At 44.7% G+C, this 21,467-nt stretch overlaps 1 protein-coding gene across 1 annotated transcript in view; it reads right to left on the bottom strand.

Moving 5' to 3' along the window:
* Arpp21 (cAMP regulated phosphoprotein 21) overlaps window positions 1-21,467 on the bottom strand; it is a 162,304-nt gene that overhangs the window by 39,569 nt on the left and 101,268 nt on the right. Inside the window, exons 16-19 of the mRNA XM_052187090.1 lie at window positions 18,352-18,545; window positions 17,502-17,606; window positions 15,769-16,029; window positions 10,929-11,055 (exon numbers count right to left, since the gene is read on the bottom strand). Of these exons, the coding sequence (XP_052043050.1) occupies window positions 10,929-11,055; window positions 15,769-16,029; window positions 17,502-17,606; window positions 18,352-18,545 (687 nt within the window). The remainder of the gene's footprint in view (window positions 1-10,928; window positions 11,056-15,768; window positions 16,030-17,501; window positions 17,607-18,351; window positions 18,546-21,467) is intronic.

Genomic DNA, 21,467 nt, shown 5'->3' with positions numbered 1-21,467 from the left:
ATACAAAGAAGGGGAAGCCCCAGTGAGCTGTTCAGCCTTAAAGCTGGATATAGAAACTGAGGACACAGATGTGGGCGCAAGGAAGTAGTGATGAGATGAGGTCTTTTAGAAAGGTGTTCCTGAAGACCCATGGGACTGAAGGGTCATAATGAAGGTGATAACTGAGTCAATGGAACAACTACTGAGCAACAACTACTGAGCAATGTAACGACCAAGAAAGCAACGGATGGGGGCAAAGAAACAGCCAGTTGAGACTCCACAAGTCTCAGAATAGCTTGTTTTCTCTTAAAAACATTTCTTTAAAGTCACTGATAAACCATATTCTTTGACCGATTACATCTTTCTGAAGCTTTCAAGACTCACGCAGAAAAGCAGGGTTATTTCTTCCTTGCTGCCTTTCCTTTCTTGTCACCCCAGCTCAGCTTTCCTTCCTTTGTTTCAAGTAGCTGCTGATCTCCATTTTCTATTGTGTAATTGGAAAGAAGAAACTGTGTGGTTTATTGTCCTACACACACATACAAAGATATCGTACCACACAAACACACACACACACACACACACACACACCAGGAAAACCATCACCACACCCATGGACTCCCACTGCTTGACAAAGGAAAATATAGCAACTGAGAGATAAGACAAAGCCGAAGGCTAAATCCACAGCTACTCACATGTCCAACAAAGTCCTTCCCTGTAAATTCCTGCCGGGCACAGGGAACATGGACATTTCCATGTGGGAGCATGAAGGAGTCTTCATGCCTAAAAATAGTGATTCCTGTCACCAGTTCCTAGCCCTGTTAACCTTTCTCTGAATCCCGATGTGATCCTTCTCAGCCCCATTCCTGAGTATGTAAGACTGTAATAATTAGGGCAATTAGTGGAAGAAACACAGGGACATTTCCATAGAAACCTTTTCCAAACTATTATTTTCTGAACAGTGTGTTCCACAAGGATTTATCCATGTGACTCCCAGGGATGTTAACAGAAATCAGACAGACCATTAAACCCCCCTGTTACTCTTTCATCCTTTATCTTCCTGCTTCTGAGAGCGCGAACCAGGCACACAAACTGCACAGCACCTCTCCCCAGCTGCCGGGTGTGACAGCCTTTCTGTCCCTTCTCTGTGTGATTGTGAGCATACTATTTGCTCAAGCTACATGTATGATATATGTATAAAATTGAGAAGTTTTGAGAATGAACATGTACAGAAATTATAGGTAAGATAATTAATTAAATCCTTTTTTAGAACCATCAAATCCCAGGGAAGGAAAATTAAAATAGGAAATCAAAATCCCAATGGCTGTGAGTGTATCATTTTCTTTGTCTTTTTCTTGTGTGTGTGTGTGTGTGTGTGTGTGTGTGTGTGTGTGTGTGTGTGTGAGCATATAAGGAGGCCACAGCTTGACTTGGGGTTTTCGTTTTTTTCTTCCTTATCCTTTGTTGTAGAGCCTCTCATTGAGACTGGACCTCACCACTTTGTCTAGACTTGCTGAACATGAGTCCCAGAGACTCTGCTGTGCCAGGTGCTTCAATGCAGGTCCTGGAGGTTAAACCCAAGTCATCATGCGTGCAGGGTAAGCATTTTCCAACTAAGCCACCTCCCTAACTCCATAATGGAATGTACTTACTTATTACACCAAATCCCACCCCCTTCCACCATTCTGCCGCTTCCCCTCCTCTCTGCCATTTCCATCTGATCCCAAGAGAGGAAAGAAGTTCAGTTGTGAAATGCCATAAATAAACACAATGAGCAAGGAGACTTATTTAAATGAGAAACCTTTTCCAAGGGACATGGCCACCAAATGATAGATAAGTTAGACTGAATATATAGGATTTGCTGTGAGTCCTGGTTAAATAAGGGTATGGATTCTGTAAGGGTGTCATTTGCCCCATTGCAAATGTGCTTCAGAAAATTTGGGAGGTAGTAACATTTTTACTTAGAAAGGTTAATGTGAACAGTATACCATAGAACATCTGAGAGAAGAGACCAATAATGCTAAACCCATCTTTATCTATAGAGCTTGCATGCAGGCAAGGGGACTATGGTTTTGTCTACTCTCAAACATGCACATGGAGCAGATAACTGGATGCTTTGACCAGAAGGGCCATCATTCTCTCTTCCATAGAACAGAGGGGTTGGAGGAGGAATGAGGGGCCATCTCTATGACAGGTTAGGTTGTCAAGACTGGGTCACATCCTGTCACCTCAACACTCAACAACAATGCTTCCTGTTTTACAGTTTTCCAAGCCATCAGGCACCCCTGGCCCCAGACACACTGAACCCCAGCAAAGGTCAGAACTTTAACAATGTGCATGTTTGCCTGCCGAAGGGAGTTCATTTGTCCACTTGCCATTCTATTCCATTCAACAACGTTTAGTTCAGTTACAGCTGAGATCTTGTTTATATTTGAATTGGATGGCTGAGGTTTCCATTTAGCTTTCAGATAATGATGCTGAGGTTTCAGCTGAGGCATTGTGTCTTCCAAGGGGAGAGGATGAGATGCTGAGAAGAAAGGCTAAAGAGAGCACACTTTCTCCCTCCTTCCAATCAGTCAATCATCAATCAATCGGTCAATTAATCAGTCAATCTCTCCAGCTCCTCTCTGTTGTCTTATACTCCTTGCCCACACCAAAATGAACACCTATATATATATATGGGTGCAGCTAAACCTAATCGAATGGGTTTTCTTTAAGATGGTATATTCGACAGATCGACTCACTTCTACACTGCAGATCTTCCCTGAAGACATGATTGTCCACCAATGGCTCCTCGGGTGAGGGGGGGAAGTGTGGTCTTTGAGATGTTCCCAAGGAGAGCCCCCTTCACTTTTCTGTGTTATTCCATCATTTATCATATTATCATATTATTCATATCATATCATTTCCATAACAAAACAGAGTCTACATTCCCTCGCCTGGTTCTCTCTTCCCTCGTTTCCTCATGAGTATCTCACTGATGTCAGCTTGGAACGCAGGTGTGACACTTCCCTAAAGCCTTGGGCACTGTGCTCCCATTCTCTGGGGTTTGTTCCTCCCATGACTTGTCTATATTTGATGATTCTGACTCGACATATTCAGAGACTTTGCTAGACATGGTAGCTCTGCATGGGTTTTGAAAGCTGCCTTTGTAACTCAATCTGAATGCACTGAAGTCTTGGGAACTTCCCACCATCTCTGACAGGAATCTTCCTGTTGCCTCTGGCTTTCCACTATCTGTGTCCGCACTGGACAGAAGGCTGATTTCTAGGCTCAGTTTCCTCACAGAACCTCATCATGCCCATACTCTGTTTCTGTGCATACTTTCTGTGTTCTGATGGCTGTTGGGACAGGGTGGATGAGAAAGTCAGAGGGAGAGTTATCTTGAATGTGGGAAAGATTGAAGATTGAAGGTCAGGCTGGATTATCAAGTGAGATTCATCCTGGGGTGGGAGATAATGAAGGTCTTGACCTCTGTGTTTGCAAGGGATTCCAACCTGAACATTTCAACACCATTGGGGCACCATTAACTCAACACAGAGACTTTTTAAAAAGAAGAGCAGAAATACATTCAATACACAGAAGTAATTCTCACAAATCTGCTTGGATTTTGCAATACAATACAGTTTTTATCCTCTTTTTAAATTATTTGACAGTTTCATTTTTTTCTGAGTTTTTAATCTCCTATCCTCCTCACCCATCCTTTCTAAAACTTTTCTTTCCAACAAGAACACTCCTTATGTTGATATCCTTACAAAATATTTTATTTATATATATGAATGGTTGCCTGCCATGTATTTATGTGTACCCTTATGCATGCAGTTCCCAGGAAGACCAGGAGAGGGCATCAGATCCCCTGGTACTGGAAGTTACCATTGGTTATATTGCCCCATATGGGTACTGGTAAAGGAACTCATTTCCCCTCCAAGAGCACTAACTGTTCTTAACCTCTGAGCCATTTCCCTTTCTCCAGCCAATCTTTTTTTCCCTACAGACACTAGTTATGGTTGTTTATCTGAACGTGAGCCTGAGTTGGGAGATTCCATCTGAGCTATAATTTGTAATGTGCAACATTTTTTTCCATAGGCAAATCTCTATCTATAGTATAGTTTTTGCCCCCAAAGAAGTCATCCAATGGACCCTTGGCTCTGAGGAGGGTTCATAGACCAAATGGCTTTACAAAATAGAGGTAAGAACATGGGTGATGACTCACACCTATCATCCAAGCATTTACGAGGTGTGGATGAGAAGATCAGACATTCATATCATCCTTGGGAGCAGAGTGAGTTTGAGATCAGCCTAGGCTATAAATAATGTCTATCAATTTCCATTCGAGGCTTAGGGAACATCATGGAAGGTTGGGTATGAAGAGATATGGGAGCTAATGAATGAGGTGGAGATCTGTGAGGCCTTGTCTAAAGACAAAACAAAACCAGGCAAGAACTATCTCCTAGGAAAGAAAACTCAGGGTTAAAAAACACATACTATTTTCATAGATGGCATAGGTTCAGTCCGCAGCTGCCGCTCACCTCACACAGCTCACAGAAGCATTGTCCTAGTACTCTGGCTTCCACAGGCAGCTGTACTCACACGGCATACCCCCACAAAGATGCATGATTAAAAATAATACAAGCAAACCTGAAAAAAATCATCTCCATGGCTGTCAAAATCCAAGGGAAATCATGTGCAGCTATTGTAATACAACTCAGGAACTTCTCAGGGTTTTTCTCTCTCTGCTCTACAAACACCTTGTTCTACAGATTTCCTGGCATTCAAAAACCCAGATTTTCCTGGTCTGCTAGGTGGGCAGAACTGTGCACTGTCTGTTAATGTCATCTTTACTATTTTATCTAATCCTGAAGTATATTCCTGCTGTTAGCCACAAGTGTGGAGCCTGTGGGAGTCTAGAGACTTGTTGTTTTGCTGAATCTCTGCCTGGCTTCTGAATATTTGTGTTCCTCTCAGCTTCTGTCAGGGAAGCTTCCTTTGTCACTGGGCAGTAGTTACTGTGGCAACTCAGAACAGCTCCAAGAACTGACACTATGTCACCGTGAGTGCTCAGCTATAGACCCATCACATCTATCAAGACTTTCCATCCAAGGTCAGGGAACACTGTGGAAGGGCGGAGAGGAAGGGTGTAAGAGTTAGTATGTAGGCATATTAGTTGCATTGATTGTTCTCAGGGCTTCATTAGTAACCACAACAGCAAAGGCATGAACTTGGGAAGAACATGAGTGTGAGGGAGGAAAGTAGTGGTGAATGGATATGATCAAAATACATTGTATAAATGTATGATAATTTCAAAGAATAAATGAAAATATTTTTAAAAGTCTGACACATATACAGAGAAAGAGAGACATACACAGAGGCCAAGAGGAAAACAGAGAGAGAGAGAGAGAGAGAGAGAGAGAGAGAGAGAGAGAGAGAGAGAGAGAGAGAGAGAGAACAGCTCTCCCAACTTCCACTAATCAGAGCCTTTCCCTTCCAGACTTTTTTTCTGTGAAAGGTTCTAGCATTCTCTCTGAAGGAAGTGAAACATATTTGCTTGGAAAAGAAGCTGACAACAAACTTCGGTGTGCCTTGAAGGCTTCGCCCCTGTGCTTAGGAGATGCCAGCGATGTGGGGTACCCCCTGCCTGGAGGATATGTCAGACCTTTAGGCGTTTTATGACCAATGTGAATTTCCACCTTTCAAGAATGGTCAGAAGTAGCAAATAAAATGCTAAGCAACACGTGGGAGAGCTCAACCACAAAGGAAGCAGATGAGATCTAAAAGTCATCTGTACACTGTGGTACCTAAAACATAGACTGTCCCAAAAGTTTCCCCAAAAGTTCACGGAGCATTCCTGAAGGTAGAACGTGGCTGGCCATGTTGAAAACACCTCAACAATATTAGCAGAAAAAGAATCACACGGAATCTCTATCAAACTGTAAAGGAATCTATCATCACCCAGGAACAGAAAGACAAGAAGGAACTCTCCAAACCCTTGTGCATCAAGCCGCAGGACACTAAATAACACATGAGTAATGAGGCAATTCTAAGGAAACTTTAGAGATGCTTACAAAGCTAGAGGTGTAGCTTGCTGCCAGAGAAGCATCCGCAAAGTCCTGGGTTTGGTCCCCACCACGTGCAAAAAGACAAAACCAATCCAAACCACGGAAATGGAAACCCAGCCTGTGAAAACATGGGTAGAGGTGGTGCTTCACTGAGAGGGAAACAGATCACTTTGTGTTTGTGGTAAAAAAAAGAATGAGATGTGCCCAATCAAGTGAGCCTCCTATCTCAAGAACACAGAAAACGCCATCAAAGTAAAGAGACAGCAAGCACAGAAACTGAAATGGTAAAGGAATAGAGAAAACTTGGCAAAGCAATGACTGATTGGGTAAATTTGATGAATATAGAAAGAGTGTCTGGAAACAGAGAGGAGTTAGGAAGAGGCAATGCCAGGAATGGAACTGTGAGAAAGAAAAGAAGCCTTGTGCGTGCATGCGTGCATGCGTGCGTGTGTGCGTGTGTGTGTGTGTGTGTGTGTGTGTGTGTGTGTTTCAGTGCTAGAGAGCTTGCACAACAGTTATTCAATCCCAACTGCTGCAAACTGTAATAATAATTATTATTAATAAAAAATTCAAATAGCAATGTCAACTTTATGTTCCTAAATTTCACAGCTTTCAAGAAATGGGCCGATTCCTTGAGAATCACAAACTTCCCAGACTCAGACTCAGGTGTGTTAAAGACCATCAGGGCAGCCCTCTAACCACAAATGACTGGGCAGCTGCAGAGATGGGCTAGTGGTGAAGAGCACTTGCTGATCTTACAGAGAACCTGGGTTTAGTTTGCAGACCCCACATCAGGAGAATCACAACCACTCCAGCTCCAGGCAATCCAACATTCTCTTAGAGCTTCTGCTTATACACACAGTGCACATACATACACTCAGGTGCACACATACATATAAACTTTAAAAGAAAATACAATTCATAATTTAAATGCTCTGGAAAATTCTGACCCTATAGGCGAAAGCATTTCAAACAGAAGTCTGTTGACATTTGAAGAAAATACAACTCTAAACTCACATACTCTCCTTAAAACAAATAATCAAACAAGCAATACCCCCAATCAAATAAATAAATAGATAAACAACAACAGCAAAATCAGAAGGGGATGGTACACTTCTCATCCCTTTTATGAGGTCAATGTTGCTCAAATGGCAAACACAGATTTTTCTCAAATGCTTGTTTACAAATGTGCACAGAACATTTCCCATAGGAGATATTCTATATTAAAGGTTTATAATTTCCAATATAAATAACTGTGAGATCCAAATATCATTTTGGAAATATCCCCTTTGGCTTCTTCAAAACTGCTTACTATCCCTGGCCTTCATGCATCATCATGCCAGGCGGAGATTTTTAATTTTAGTATTGCCCATCAATGGAGCGAACAGAAGGAAGTCACCAAGAGGAAGATTCTCATCCCTGGTGTGACTAATATTCATAAGCTCAGTGTCCCATTTAGCCAGCTGCAAGGACTCTGCTTCTCTTTATAAAAATTCACTCTCTGGGTTGGGAAGATAACAGTGGAGAAAACACCTGCTGGGCAAGCCTTAGGACCAGAGTTCTGATCCCCAGTTCCCCTGTAAATGCCAGGTGGGCAAGGGGGCCTGTCTGTAATTCCAGCATTGGAAAGTAGAGTCCCGAGGACACTGGCTAGTTAGGCTAGCCATATCTGTGAATACGGAGGAAGAGTAGAGAGGATTCCTAACATTAACCTTAAGTCATTGCTTGCCACATGTACCTGCACACTGGTGTGTCCACACACATGCATATGTGTATGCACAAACACAGGCATGGGGAAATACACACACACACACACACACACACACACACATGTGAATGGGAAAAGAAATGATAAAATAAGACACTGCCTGGAGTTTTAAGGCCTAGGCAAAGCTTTGTAACCCGACAGGGGATCAACTCTGCCAAGAACGTGCAAGAGAGAGATGCCTTTTATTACAATAAAAACTGGAGTTTCGAGAGCAGAGTGGGGATAAATCTCACTGACTTTAATGGACGAAAGTGCTCTAGTATGTGACAGCCCAGAAGAGAGCAGAAAGGCTACACAGAGCTTGTCTGTATAGTGGCTCGGAGTCAGAGCTAACCCAGAGTTTATCATTAAAGATGATGAGGGTGCAGTAGAGGATAGGGGTGGGGGTGGCATTGCACAACTGCTCCAGAAAGCACAGCAGTCACAACCATCTAAAAGGACTTTGTCCAACTAATAGAACCATTCCCATGAATGGCCCCACCCTGCCATACCCCAACTCCGCTGGTTTCACTAGGCCTTAGCAAAGGTCTTCCTTCCTACAGAATGTAGACCATGCATGCTTTACCACAGTTGGATTTTATCAGCACAGGAGTCTTTGTGACTTGAAGATAGCACCTGCCTTCACCAATCCACAGAAAATTCCCTTTCTGCAGGCAAGCTCTGCTGGGATTGTAGGCCAGGTGTCAGGCGCAATCATCAAACCTAGGCGGGCAAAGGTCTCCTTCTGAGTCTGTGTGCTGTTGGTGGTACGACTGGGGACCAAGCCATTCTTGAGTCATTTTGTTCTTCCTGTGTCTTCTTCTCAGACTACCCACGACTTAGACATGTGGGACCTCCCCTTGTCTGAACACTCTAAACACAAACCTTCCACAGGATTTACTCTTAATAATAATAATAATAATAATAATAATAATAATAATGAGTCACCATCTCTCTTAGGGGATTGCATATTCATGGTTCTATGTTACACCAGGTCACCAAGTTACATGGTTTAGATTATCCACATGTATGTTTCAGAGACGCAGGAGGGATTTCTGTGTCTCTCAGTGGTCTCACTGCACCTCATACAAGAATGAAAACACTACAGCTACTTTCTCATATGCTGTCAGTCGTCAGAGAAGACAGTGGAGAGGAGGCATGGCCAAGGTGTTACCAGTGATTGCTCTAATACTAATTCTGGGGCCCTGGGACCTGGACACAGACTCTTCACTTAGCAGGTTCCTACCTTGTTAGCCATGCCCCTTTCTAATATAACACCCTATCATGGGGTATTTCTTTAGAATTCTGAAAGTCACACTCAGGCACTACATTAGATACATGTGAGATCAGTAAAATTAATGACCTGTGTCGTGTTTCTTCCTAATACATTCCTGACTCAAAGGCAACCTTCTCTGTGGTACCTTCTGAACTAAGGTCTGGGGGATTAAATGGTCACTTTGGGTGTGAACGTGTGTTTTCATATGTGTGCAAGCATGGTGTTTGTGTAGATAGTCATGCATGTGTGGAGGCTGGAGGTGACATGTGTCTGTTGAGACTGGCTCTCTCATTGGCTTGATGTTCCTTCAGTAGGCTGAGCTGGCTGGCCGGTAAGCTTCAGGCTTAGTGAGTCTGTCTCTGCTTCTCCAGGGCTGGGATTATAAACCGGAGTCATCACACACCCACCTTCTTTATGTTAGACCTGGGTTCTGGTGATCAAATTACGCTCTTTATGTTCACATGACAAGTATTTTACCAACTCAGCTCTCTCACAGTTCTAAAGAGTAATCTTTAAGTAAACATAGGCAGACAAAGATGGGACCATTCACATGCAAAGACACTATCCTGCATGACTGATCAGAAGGAGCTACACAGTCCCTTCCAACAAGCTGGAGATGTCCTGGCAATTGCACAATGCAAGGTTGAAGGCTTTCCCTCAAAAATAACTTAAAACCCTTTTGTTCTTCTTCTTCTAGAAAAGTACAAAAGCCACTCAAAGATCCCAGAGAAATACAGCATTTAAAGGAAATTAAAATCTGGCTCTTGTAGGTTTCTCTAATTTCTCTCAGAAGTCCTTAAATGAGCCTTAATAAGAACACATAGCTACGATAGGTGCAGAAGAACTGAATTTCGGTCTCCAGTTTGGATCTGGCAAAGCTTTAGCAAGAGCACCATCAACATTGGAAATCTTGCGGTGTTTGTGCCTGCAGCTAATCCTTGGCAGGGAGTTTGGGGTTTTGTTTGTTTGTTTGTTTGTTTTGTTCTAGCTTGTAAAAATGGCACAACTCTTATCCATGTCACCCACGTGTATCTGCACATATTACGTATTCCTTTACGGTTGTATCCCACGCAGACATCAGACCTCAGAGCGGGCGGTTTTTTGGAGAGCTGCAGCAGCGGGAGCTCTTTAGTGTGACCTACTTACAGAGGCAGAGTTCTTCAGCATGACAATTAGCAGTTTCTCCCTGCAGTTTGGTCAGCAGGATTGACAGGGAATTCTGCCTAGCGGGCGCTTCCTTTTGCCCCTGCTGGGAGCCTGCTGCTCTGTGGATAACGGCATTCCTTAGGAGTTTGACACAGTAGGGAAAGAGACCGGTTCACTGTGAGACCTGCTACTCACTCTCTTACAGTGCATCGGCCCCCCTTCCCACTGCACAGTGGCTGCCGGGGCTCTGGGTGGCAGGCATGTGGCCATCGTGACAGAGAACCATGGAGTCAGAGTTCCGTCAAGCACGCTGCATAGTCGGGAGCCTTCTTCTAAAGCCGGCGGGCGCTGGGTTTTAGTACAGTATCAACACAACCTAATTTGACTCCTTAAGAACTAGGGAAAATACTCTCTTCACATTGAAAAGGAAACAAAATAACACATGGGCTTGGAAGATAGGGATGCACTTGTCTCTGCTTTAAAATAAACTCAGGGTGTAAAAATAGCTTTGGGGAACAACTGAGCATGCGCAGGCTCCTATGCTCTCGTCTCCTCACGCCTTTTAGTTTCCCACAGAGTGAATCAATTGCTTTGCTAGTTTCCCTGGTTAGGGAAAGCACGTGACTTAAATTGTCTCCTTTGGGTATTCATCCAGTGAAAACATCTATGAAATTCACCATCAAAAAGAACCAAGGCGGAGGACAGAAAGGAAACAGATTTCCCGTACCTCCTTGCTGTGCGGTCTGTGGTATTTGCTGACTCCGCTGAGCGCTGTACTGGACTGAGGCCAGGGGTCGGTACTGCTGTGTGGTTGAGGTAGGGTACTGACCAGATGGGTAGTAATATACGGACATCTGTGGGACAGGAGGAGAGAGAAACGGAGATGAAAGCCGTGCACAAGAAACATATTTTCCCACATAAAACCCACTGTCGCGCTACAGTGTCATTAAACTGTGGCAGATGTTGGAGGGGGGCCATGAGAATCCTCTCTCACACCTGCTTCAGTGTGTAGGCTCTTTCTCCCCTGATGGGAGGCATCTCCTCATCCTTCTGAGGGTGAGGAACTTTCTGTAACCTGTTTTGATCAATGCAAAGAGGCAAAAGTGATGTCTGGCCTTCCCAAACCGGAACTTTAAGGAGATTTGCAAGGTCCCAGCTGAAGAAGAGGATGGGAAACACCTCTCTATCCTGCTGTGGACGAGGTCAGAGGCTTCCTGCTGACTGGCTGACTGGCAACCCTCAGTCTTCAGAAGCTGAGCACAACCTGGGTCAGGTGCTCTAACTAGTACCGTACAGAACAGAAATGACTTCTTGGAAGAAGTCCCGCCCGCTTGGTGACTGCGTCATGAGCAGCAGAAGGCCACTTGATGTCCAAGGCTTTGAAGACTGACTTATACATAGCCAGTGTCAAAATCTGCAGCATATGCAACACAAATGAGACCTATATTAAGATATTGTCTATGTAACGTCTGCAAACTTATTTTTAGAATTCGAGTTTGGATTTAGGCTTTCATGGCTGCTGGGCAAGCCCCTTATCAGACACCTAGCTATATCTTTAGGCATTGCCGCGCACACGCGCGCGCGCGCGCGTGTGTGTGTGTGTGTGTGTATGTGTATGTAGTGGGGGTGCGTGTGTGTGTGTGCGTTTGTTGTGTGTGTGTGTGTGTGTATGTAGTGGGGGGTGCGTGTGTGCGTGCGTATGTTGTGTGTGTGTGTGTGTGTGTGTGTGTATGTAGCGGGGTGGGGGGTGTCAAACACAGGTGTGCACGCTTGCATGGTAAGCATGGTTGCCCAGCTTTTGACTCGTACTACAGCCCAGGAAGGTCTTGAATTCACAATTTTCCTACCACATTTTCCTCAGATGCTGGAGATACAGGTCTATAGCCCTGGCCTGCCAACCTCTGCCTACCATTTAATGACTGACAGCCAGTGACCCTTCACACTGAGATCAAATGTTTCCTGATACAGAAGATGGCTTTGTCCACCTTCTAGTTTCTTAGTGATTTCAGCTAATTCCTCCTGTCTTCAGGCCTCCCTCCGGCTTTTCTCCTCTCATCTTCTTTAAAGGGAGAATAGTGGCCATCTGTTATATACCCCAGAGGTTACAAGTTGTCTATGCAGAAAAAAGATGATTATGAACCAATTATTTTATAGCTCTGATTTTTATATCTATTTGATTTTTTGATTTGATTATGTCATAAGATATTAGTGTTCTGTCTTGCTACTTACTAGAGTGTATGATATGTTCCCAGCTCTCAGGAAGAAGGTGGAAGCAAAGCAAACATTGTATGGCTGTGGTTTTACAATGCTATAGAATTAACATGAACTTTATTCTCACTTTCTAGTATGGTGGATGACCAAGAAGAAGGGGAGCCTAGAACTATTTGGCCTCATTGCTTAGCAATCAGCCATTTACTAATTGCGCACATTATCTGTGGCCATTTAACCTTTTTCTCTGTCTCTCTCTCATTGTGTGTGTGAGTATGTATGTGTGTGCATGCATGGGAGTGTGCGTGTGTATATACTGGAGTGTGATGTTAGGTGTCTCCTTCAGCAGATCCTCCTTGATTTTTAGAATTGCTTTAGTCTTCTGTATGAATGTTTTGCCTGCATGTGTGTATGTCCGCTGTGTTTATATCTGGTGTCTGTGGAAATCAGAAGAGGGAATCACATCCCTTGGAACTGGGATTATGAAGAGTGGTGCTGGTATATATATATATATATATATATATATATATATATATGTGTGTGTGTGTGTGTGTGTGTGTGTGTGTGTGTGTGTGTGTGTGCTGGTAGTTGAAGCCCAGGTTGTCCATTAGGGCAATGGATGTTCTAACCCATGAGTCATTTCTCTGGTCCCTCCATCTAACTTTGGTCAACAGCTTGTTTCAACTGGCCAGTCAATAAAGTCTAAGCATCTGCTTAATCCTTCCCCAGATCTGGTGTTACAGATGTGTATAGACACACCCAGCTTTTACAGGTGCTGGCAGTCCCAGCCCAGATCTTCATGCCGCCAGGCCAAGTATACTGTCTCCCTAGCCTCTTCTCTCTTTTTTTTTTTTATAAAGAAATTAAAAAAAAAACTAAAACCATAAAGAATTCATGAGCAAATCAATTTGGATCTATTCTGGAACACTGTGATACAGTTAAAAGTCACTACTACACATTACATATTACATAGATACCCCACAGTATTAAGAACAAGAACAACTGCGAACTGTCAGCATTATATGCATACATCGGTTAGTCCATTTTCATGACTTTAGAAAAAGGATTATGTGGGAATTCAATATAAGCTTATGAGCACAATATTAATTCCTTAAAACTACTTATTTTGGTGTGTATGTAAATGTGTTTTTGTGGGGATATGGAGATAGATGCAGGAATTTGCAGGCTGTGGAATGCCTGTGCAGGTCACAAGACAACGTGTGAGAGTTGGGTCTTTCCTTCTAGCACGTGAGCCTTAAGATCAAACTGTTGGTGTCTCACGCCTTGGTCTCACCAGCCCGTGCTATCTATTCCTGTCTTCTAGCATTGAATATGAGACAAAAAGCACTCCAAAGCTATAGAATGGAGGTTTAACACTTGAAAAATTCCTAAGGAGCACTCATAGTTTGGAAAATGTCAAACTTCATATATGTAGATTTTAGAAGCTACTCATTTCTGTTAGTTTAATCTTGTTCTTTTTTTTAATCATATTTCTTTCTGGGCCTAGCAAAGGTTTGGACACCTTTACACGGTACTTCTCCATGGTGTGCTGTTACTTAGTCCTTAGGAATGGTGACATCAGACACTCAGAAGCTAATGGGCACTTGGCCCATCCCTATCCTCTGTCCTACAGGAAGAAAAGCGATCTGAGCCCATGGACATATTTGGGAAGAGCAGTGTGAAAACCTCCTATGTCCACCCTCAGGTTGCTCTTAGCCTCAGTCTTGTGAATGGCGGTCTCCTTCTAGTGGCATTAGGAAAGCACACACAAGCCAAGTCAAAGACAGCCTTCTAAAGAGACAGACACATTTCCACTGACACCTCTAGACCGGCTCAGTGGAGCCCTCTGGAAAGTTGCATGGTTGGCTAGCTAAACTTTAAAGTGCTTACTACATCAGAAGTCACTATGAGAGTTGTGATCTACACCTGGATCAATGGGTCTGTTTATTCCCAATAATTAAGCTTGAAATATTGAATTTATAGTAAAATAATTAATATAGGAACGGAATCGTTTCTCCTATTACTTAAAATTATCTTAAACACCACTTTAAATCCCACCAGGGAGGAAATATTACTGAGATGGTGACTCGGGGCCCTCCATTAATTAATCATTCAAAATGAACAACTGAGGGGGAAAATCATTTCCTGGCGGAGAGTTTTGCGTGTCTTGAAGAGAAAATAATTTATTCACGATGTGAAGGCAGTGGAACTAATGCCACCACAGTGACATGCACTTGAAGCAGCACCTCCCAGGCTGGGCTTCATAATGAGCACGGAAGCTGGTTGGGATTGTGTACGCCTTGAAAACGGAGCGGAAAATGCTGGTGCGCGGTTTCCGTCTTGACAGTAATCACTTCCAATATTCTGCAAGGGATCCCCAGGAGAGCCCCAGAGATGTTTGGTGCCGAACAGGAACACACAATCAGTCTTAGAGAAGACAGTAAAAATCAGTGACCTGTGGTGTCTTACATGCTCCAGTCAATTAAATATGATTAATGGCTACCTGTGAGATGGGCTGTGGGCTCTGGCTCTCCTGGGGGACGAGGGAGGACAGTGGGTACTGGCTTTGCTCCGTTCTTTGTATTCGTAGAGACACGCCTGTCTGGAGATGAGCTCCAGAAGGCGGCTGTGAACTGATAAGCAGGGGAAACAAATTTCTTGTGCACCAAGGGAGGGGGTTAAAATTTCTAGGTTTAGGATATTCCCTTCCTGGCTTCTGCCAAGTGAACAGTATCACCCGTGTGTGTGTGTGTGTGTGTGTGTGTGTGTGTGTGTGTGTGTATGTGTGTGTGTGTATGTGTGTGTGTGTATGTGTGTGTGTGTATGTGTGTGTATGTGTGTGTGCACATGCAGAGGCCAGAAACAAACTTCAAGTGCCATTTTCTCAGGAACCATCCAGCTTATTTTGGTGGGTTTTTTTTGAGACCGGATCTCTAACTAGCCTGGAATGGGCTATATTGGCTACAACCAGTTGCCAATAGGCCCCAGGGATACACCTGTTTCTTCCAGTTCAGTGCTGAGATTACAAGGGTAGCCCACCACAACTATCTTGTTCAGGTGGGCTCTGGGGACTGAATTCAGCTCCTCACCCCTTCGCTTAAAGAACTCTTCCAATCGAGCTATCTCCCTAACGCAGAGTCACTCATTTCCGTGGGCTTACGCCAGCTGCCAGGAAGATGGGTCCTCTCCAGGATTCCCACCTGTGAGGTTCATTTCTTTCTGGTCCCCAGGATCTGGTGAGGAGGACAAAGCTGGGGTCCCGGGGACTAAGTGTGAACAAGAAGGCGGCACAGTGGCAGAAATCAGAGGGCCACGAGCCATCATCTGTGGTGAAGAAGGAAGGGAACGACCCCACCTACCTGCGCAGGTGGAGGCTGCTGTACAAATCCCTGGGGAGAGGGCGGGGCCTGCAGGACCTGCTGGGAGATGGGAGGGCCGGAGTCCGAGAAGCCCCCTGTGGAGAGCTGCTGGCCCGCGGAAGTGATGACGTAGCTTGGAGGCTGAGCTGTCTGTGGCATGAGGGAGGCTGGGTAGACTGTCCCGGAGGGAGGTTCAGGAGTGTCTCCCGAGGACTGCCGGCTCATGCTCAGTTGGCTGAACTGGGCGGCCAGCTCTTCTCTCTGCACGCAGGGAAATAAAGGAACTTGGTCACCAACAAGGCAAACGGAGGCCGACACACACTCACACTGGAAAGGAGAGGGAGGGGCATGAGGCAAAGCACACAGTGAAAAAATAAATAAATAAAGGAGTTCTTCAGCCGGACAAATCAAGAAAAATCATGCGAGAAGGCAGGCTTTGCGCAGCTGAAGAGCGCAGAGGTGGGAAGCAATTTGGCCCAAATCTTCTTCTTTCAATGGAAGGAAATTATTCTTTCATCATGGAGGGGATGGGCTCTAGAAAGGAAGCACCGCACAAAGGAAGGTGTGGTTGTCAGCAGGTCTTTCAGTGGCCAGCCTGGGTCTGCCTACTCCATAGAGGACGAACCTTCTTTTGGAACAGAATCCAAATATCCATCTTACAGAAAACATTATTCTCTGGGCGTAACCTGATACTTATGGATCGTGTGCTGTTTCTACAAGGACTCACAATAGTTAGGGAAACAGGTGAAGGAACCAGGAGGCTGGATTCTTAGGAGACAAGGACGTCAGGAGCTCAGGGTAGTGATGGTTTGCATCCTGACTTTAGATAATCCTGACAATCTCACAGCAAGATCATGGAACCTGTTTGCTCATGACATCAAAGTCTAAGGACAATGGGTTGTGCTTGGCTGGTAACCTCTATGTGTGTGTGTGTGTGTGTGTGTGTGTGTGTGTGTGTGCGCGCGCGTGCGCGCGCGCCCATGTTCATGCATATGTGCATGTTTGCACATGCGTGCCTATGCATAAAGACTCAGAGGCCAATATGGGGTGTCTTCTTCCAACTTCTCTCCAGTTCATGATTTGAACCAGGGTCCCTCACTGAATCTGGAGCTCAGCAGTGTGGCTGGTCCTCCTGCGGCTGTCTCCAGAGCACTCAGTCTACAGGGATTCACAGCGTGGCCAGCTCTTTCTATGGGTCCTGGGAATCTGAACTCAGCCCTTTGTAGCACGCATTTTATTGACACTTCCCCAGCCATTTAAGCTAGTAAACTTTAAAAAGGGTATCCGAACGCAGACGCCTTTAACTTAGGGGGACACAGGCAAAAGAAAGCAAGCTGTTTGGAGGGGTGGATGGTACCAGTCAGGCATGAGACGTTCACACGTACACAATGACGTCACAGTCAGCCCAGGCCATGCATTGAGCATCATCTATAGCTGAGCAGAAAAACTGCAGAACCTGTGAGAATGCTCTGTGTGCGTGTGTGTGTGTGTGTGTGTGTGTGTGCGCGCGCGCGCGCGCGCGCGCGGATGTGAGCGCACATGAATATGTTGTGTGTATGCATGCACATGTGTGCATGCGTGAGTGTGTGTCTGTGTGAACACATGTGCTTGGGTGTGCCTGTGTGTGCATGCACGAGTATGAGTATATGTGTATAAGCACATATACTTGCATGTGTGCAGGTGCATGTGTGTGTGTGTGTGTGTGTGTGAGTGTGATGCTTATGATACTGTACCAGGGGGAAGTGCTGTGTTGGCGACACAGGCAGAAGATGCTGGGGAGGAAAAGAGACCGCTGGATATTGCACAGACTGGGAAGATGGCTGCAGGCTCTGGACAGACTAGAGGGAAGAAAACACTGATCAGGTAACAGGAGAGTGTTGGGGCTGAAATCCCATTCCATGGGAAGTGTACTGCTGTCCTTCAGAGGCGCCCTAAGATCATTCAATGCAGAGGAAAGCTGTGTATGTCAGAGCCAGATGGCTTTGGCCTTGAGCGGGCCCCAGAAAGCATGCCTTTAAGTGTCGGGCACTTGAGTTGGTTGGGTGCTCTGGACATACATGTTGCTCAAGAACTAAGAAGTAAAGGCACATTTTAAAAAGGAGGTTGACCCAGGAAGCCTGCTTAGAACACCTCAGGGTTCACTGTGCCTCCCTAGGGAAGGAAGGCATCTCTGCACATTTTGCAGGAGCTCAGAGACAGCATCTGGATCAGCTGGGCCTTGGCTGATTTCTGCTCTTCCCACTGAGGAGGAGGTCAGCACTGATGATGCAGACATGAGCATTTGATCTGTGGTGGCGAGGGGTGAATTAACTCAAAGTCCTAGAAAGGACTATAAGTTGCATCTGTGGCTTTGCCACAAACAGCACTTAGACCTAAAAACCTGTGTATCCATTTTCCCTAGTACCTACTCCCACCCAGGAGACACTTGCTTTGGTAGGAACAGATGATATTTTGTCCACTGATGATTATACTCTGGAGGATTTTACCTACATGTCTGATGGCAAATGACACTCCACATCTTTTCTCCTAGATGGATTGCTGACCTGAAGCTTAGGTCCCCTCATCTTTCAGTCAGCTCCTCACCTGAGCGAGCAGTGGCCCTGCCATCTGAGGCTGTGATGCCTGGACCTGCTGCTGAGGCTGAGGCTGAGGCTGAGGCGACGGCTGCTGCTGTGGAGGCTGCTGTGGATGCCCACCAACAGTGCCACGCAGCGTCTGCTGACTTCCAGGAGGGTTGTAGATAGCAGGAGTTCCATCCGGGTTCACAAAGGGCTGACCTGAAAGGAAGCCAGACAAAGCCTGGGCTTAGTTGAGGGTCTCATTGTTTTCCCTGTGGGAAAAAGAGCGCTCTCATAGAATCTCTGAAAACAGCCTGAAGTCAAAGCACAACCAAGAGGAGTTCAGGACCCTGCTCCAAGGACAATGCTTTCCTGCTTGTGACCCAAACTAGCTAAAGCTGGATGATAGTGTGAGCGCTTAGCAATTTAAGAAGCAGCAAATAAACCCACCTCTTTCAGGGAGATATGCCAAGCCAAGGGCAACTGTGGACAGTGGAACCAGTAGACAGGCCTGAGGAGAAGTGATCTCTGTGCAACCCTGTTTTGTCTCCTACATCTCAGCGAGATAATGTACTCTAAGAGACAGCAGCTATTTTCCGATTACAGAACTCCGACTACCATCAGTAACAAGTTATCTGCCAAAGCACTGAGTTTGATTCCGTTCAGTCTGGCCACCAAACAAGAATTATTGCAGGTGCACAAACTCATACACAAAATAAGGAGATGGGATAAATCTACCGCCCCCTTCTCTAAGCACATAACTGGGGATAGCTGGGGTTCTTCATTCATTTCCTTAATGAGTATACAAAGTAGCAGGAGTCCCCATAGCTTTTTCTTACATGCTAAGTTTTGACTGATCCCCCATCTCTCTCACCCCACCCCCATTGTACCCCACTTCCCCTTTTGTCCCACTTCTAGTTACAAATCACATGTCTTCTCTTACCTCACTTCCCTCCCTCCCCTACTATCTCCACTCTCACATCTCCAAAGGCTCTTTTCAGTCACCATACTTCTACCTACACTTCCTTCTATATAGATACATGCATACATACATACATACACGCATACATACATGCATGCATACATACATGCATACATACATGTATACACACATGCATGCATACTACATACATACATACATGCATACATACATACATACATACACATAGCAATTGGAAGCTAAGTCTACATATGAGAGGGAATATGCAGTCTTCCCAAGCCTGGGCTGCCTTACTTAATATAAACTTTTTCTGTTCCATCCATTTATCTCCAGATTTTGTAAGTTTGTTTGTTTTTCCGGGTTTTATGTTTTTAAAGAGAAGTCAGCCCTGCTTGGAGAATACAGTGGTACCACCACTTGTGACCAATACTAGCTTATGCTGGATTCAAACTCATCACCAGGTGATCTTTCAATGGACCATATTACAGTATGACCTTTTGAGATATTGACTTGCTCACTGCGATAATGTTGACTGCTTAGTGACTATGTGCCTTTGCAGTTTGGACAAAGATGCTGGAGGAAGTAGAGGCTCACAGGGATATGAGGGTGAAGACTGTGGCTTGCAGAGTGAAAGGTGGCAGAGGAGGGGGGGTAGGGGAGAGGAGGTGATGGGGGAAGGTAAGAAGAGAGCACAGTTCTGGTGTGGCAGGCAGGGGTCTTAAACACAGATCTCACCTCTTTCCAACAACCCTGGGAATATTCATTCTCATTTTTACCTCAACAGAAGTAAAATTAGGCTCAAGGAGACCAGGAAACTGATTTGGCAAAATAAACACTCGGATGAACAACAAATTAGAGCAGTCAGGTTGGGGAGATGCGCCTCTGCCTAGTGAAGCTTCAAAGCCCATTTCACTTTCTCATGTACCCAACAATGTAACTGACTTATGAAAATATACATAAAGAGCACACAGTGTGACTCAGACCATGCGACTGAGAGGCATCAGTCATGGCATGAGGGTCCAGACAATTCGGGGATGCTTTGCTTCCTTCTGTGTAGTCATAGGAGGGATTAGACATGATACACAGGAGATTGATCATGTACCGACCAATTGCTTTCTTCATTTTCCCATAAAGTTTCCCATCTGGCAGCCCTACAGGGAATAAAGAACTGGGGGTGTTTCTCTACAGGGTGAAGTCAGAAGTGCACTGCAGGAGCCTAGCAGAAGTAGGACTCCCTGGACCAGTGTGATGCTCCAGGGAAAGCCTTCCCCACTGGATGTTGGGCGGTGGTGTCAGCAGCAAGTTGAGCTCTCCTACAGCATATATCCCAAACCTCTGAGCCTATCCATGGTCCTGAGGGAGACACAGGGCTTTCAGGAGCATCTGTTATGTTATTTTGAACAAGAAGGATGTAAATGACATGGGTACCTTGCCTTGATACTCTCACTCATGTAGAGGCAGAACAAGCTAGGGTTGGTAATCTCATGCGAAAGAAATTAGCAGCATGAAGTGAGAAGGAGAAAGATCTAAAACCCCGCTCAAGGAAGCCTACCATCCTAGGCAGGGTGCTCATGTGAACGTCACAACACCATGGCATGGACTGTTATGAAATAGGAGTAAACAAATTAAGTCAGAAACTTTAATCATTGCATATCAACAAATGTACCTCTTAGGACTAAGGATATTATCACAGTAGTCTCAGAACCAATACCACTGACTGCTACAGGAAATGAAGCAGTAATACATCCATAGAAAATATGTTGATTAAGTTGAGAGGCTTCATATTCAACTGGGCCTGGAACCCTGGGATACAGGATCTTTTCAAATTCCCGAATGCTGGGTTTATAAGCATGGTCACCATACCTAGGTAACTTTTTCTTAAGTTCATAATGTCCCAGACACATGCTTTCTTACTATTGCCATTTAATTTTAGTCTACATTTTATTGTATGACTGTTTTTCCCCTTAAAAACCAAGTTTTTCCCAGATTCAAAACTTGTAATCCATTGTTCCCTCAAACCAGCAATTTGGAAAAGGCTAAAAATTGTTTCAGTTTTAAAACATTTATGGGACTGGGAGGGTAAGAGGGAAGGGAAGCTCTGATTAAGATGTAAAGTAAATAAATTAATGAATGAAGACAAATACAACCTATCAATGCTTTTTGAGTGCTCTAATGCTCAGTTTTCTTTTAACCTCAGTGCT

The sequence above is a fragment of the Apodemus sylvaticus genome, chromosome 7, assembly GCF_947179515.1.
Source record: "Apodemus sylvaticus chromosome 7, mApoSyl1.1, whole genome shotgun sequence".
Taxonomy (NCBI): Eukaryota; Metazoa; Chordata; class Mammalia; order Rodentia; family Muridae; genus Apodemus; species Apodemus sylvaticus.
The sequence above is the reverse complement of the archived record's forward strand: the minus strand, read 5'-3'. Positions and strand labels throughout refer to the sequence as shown.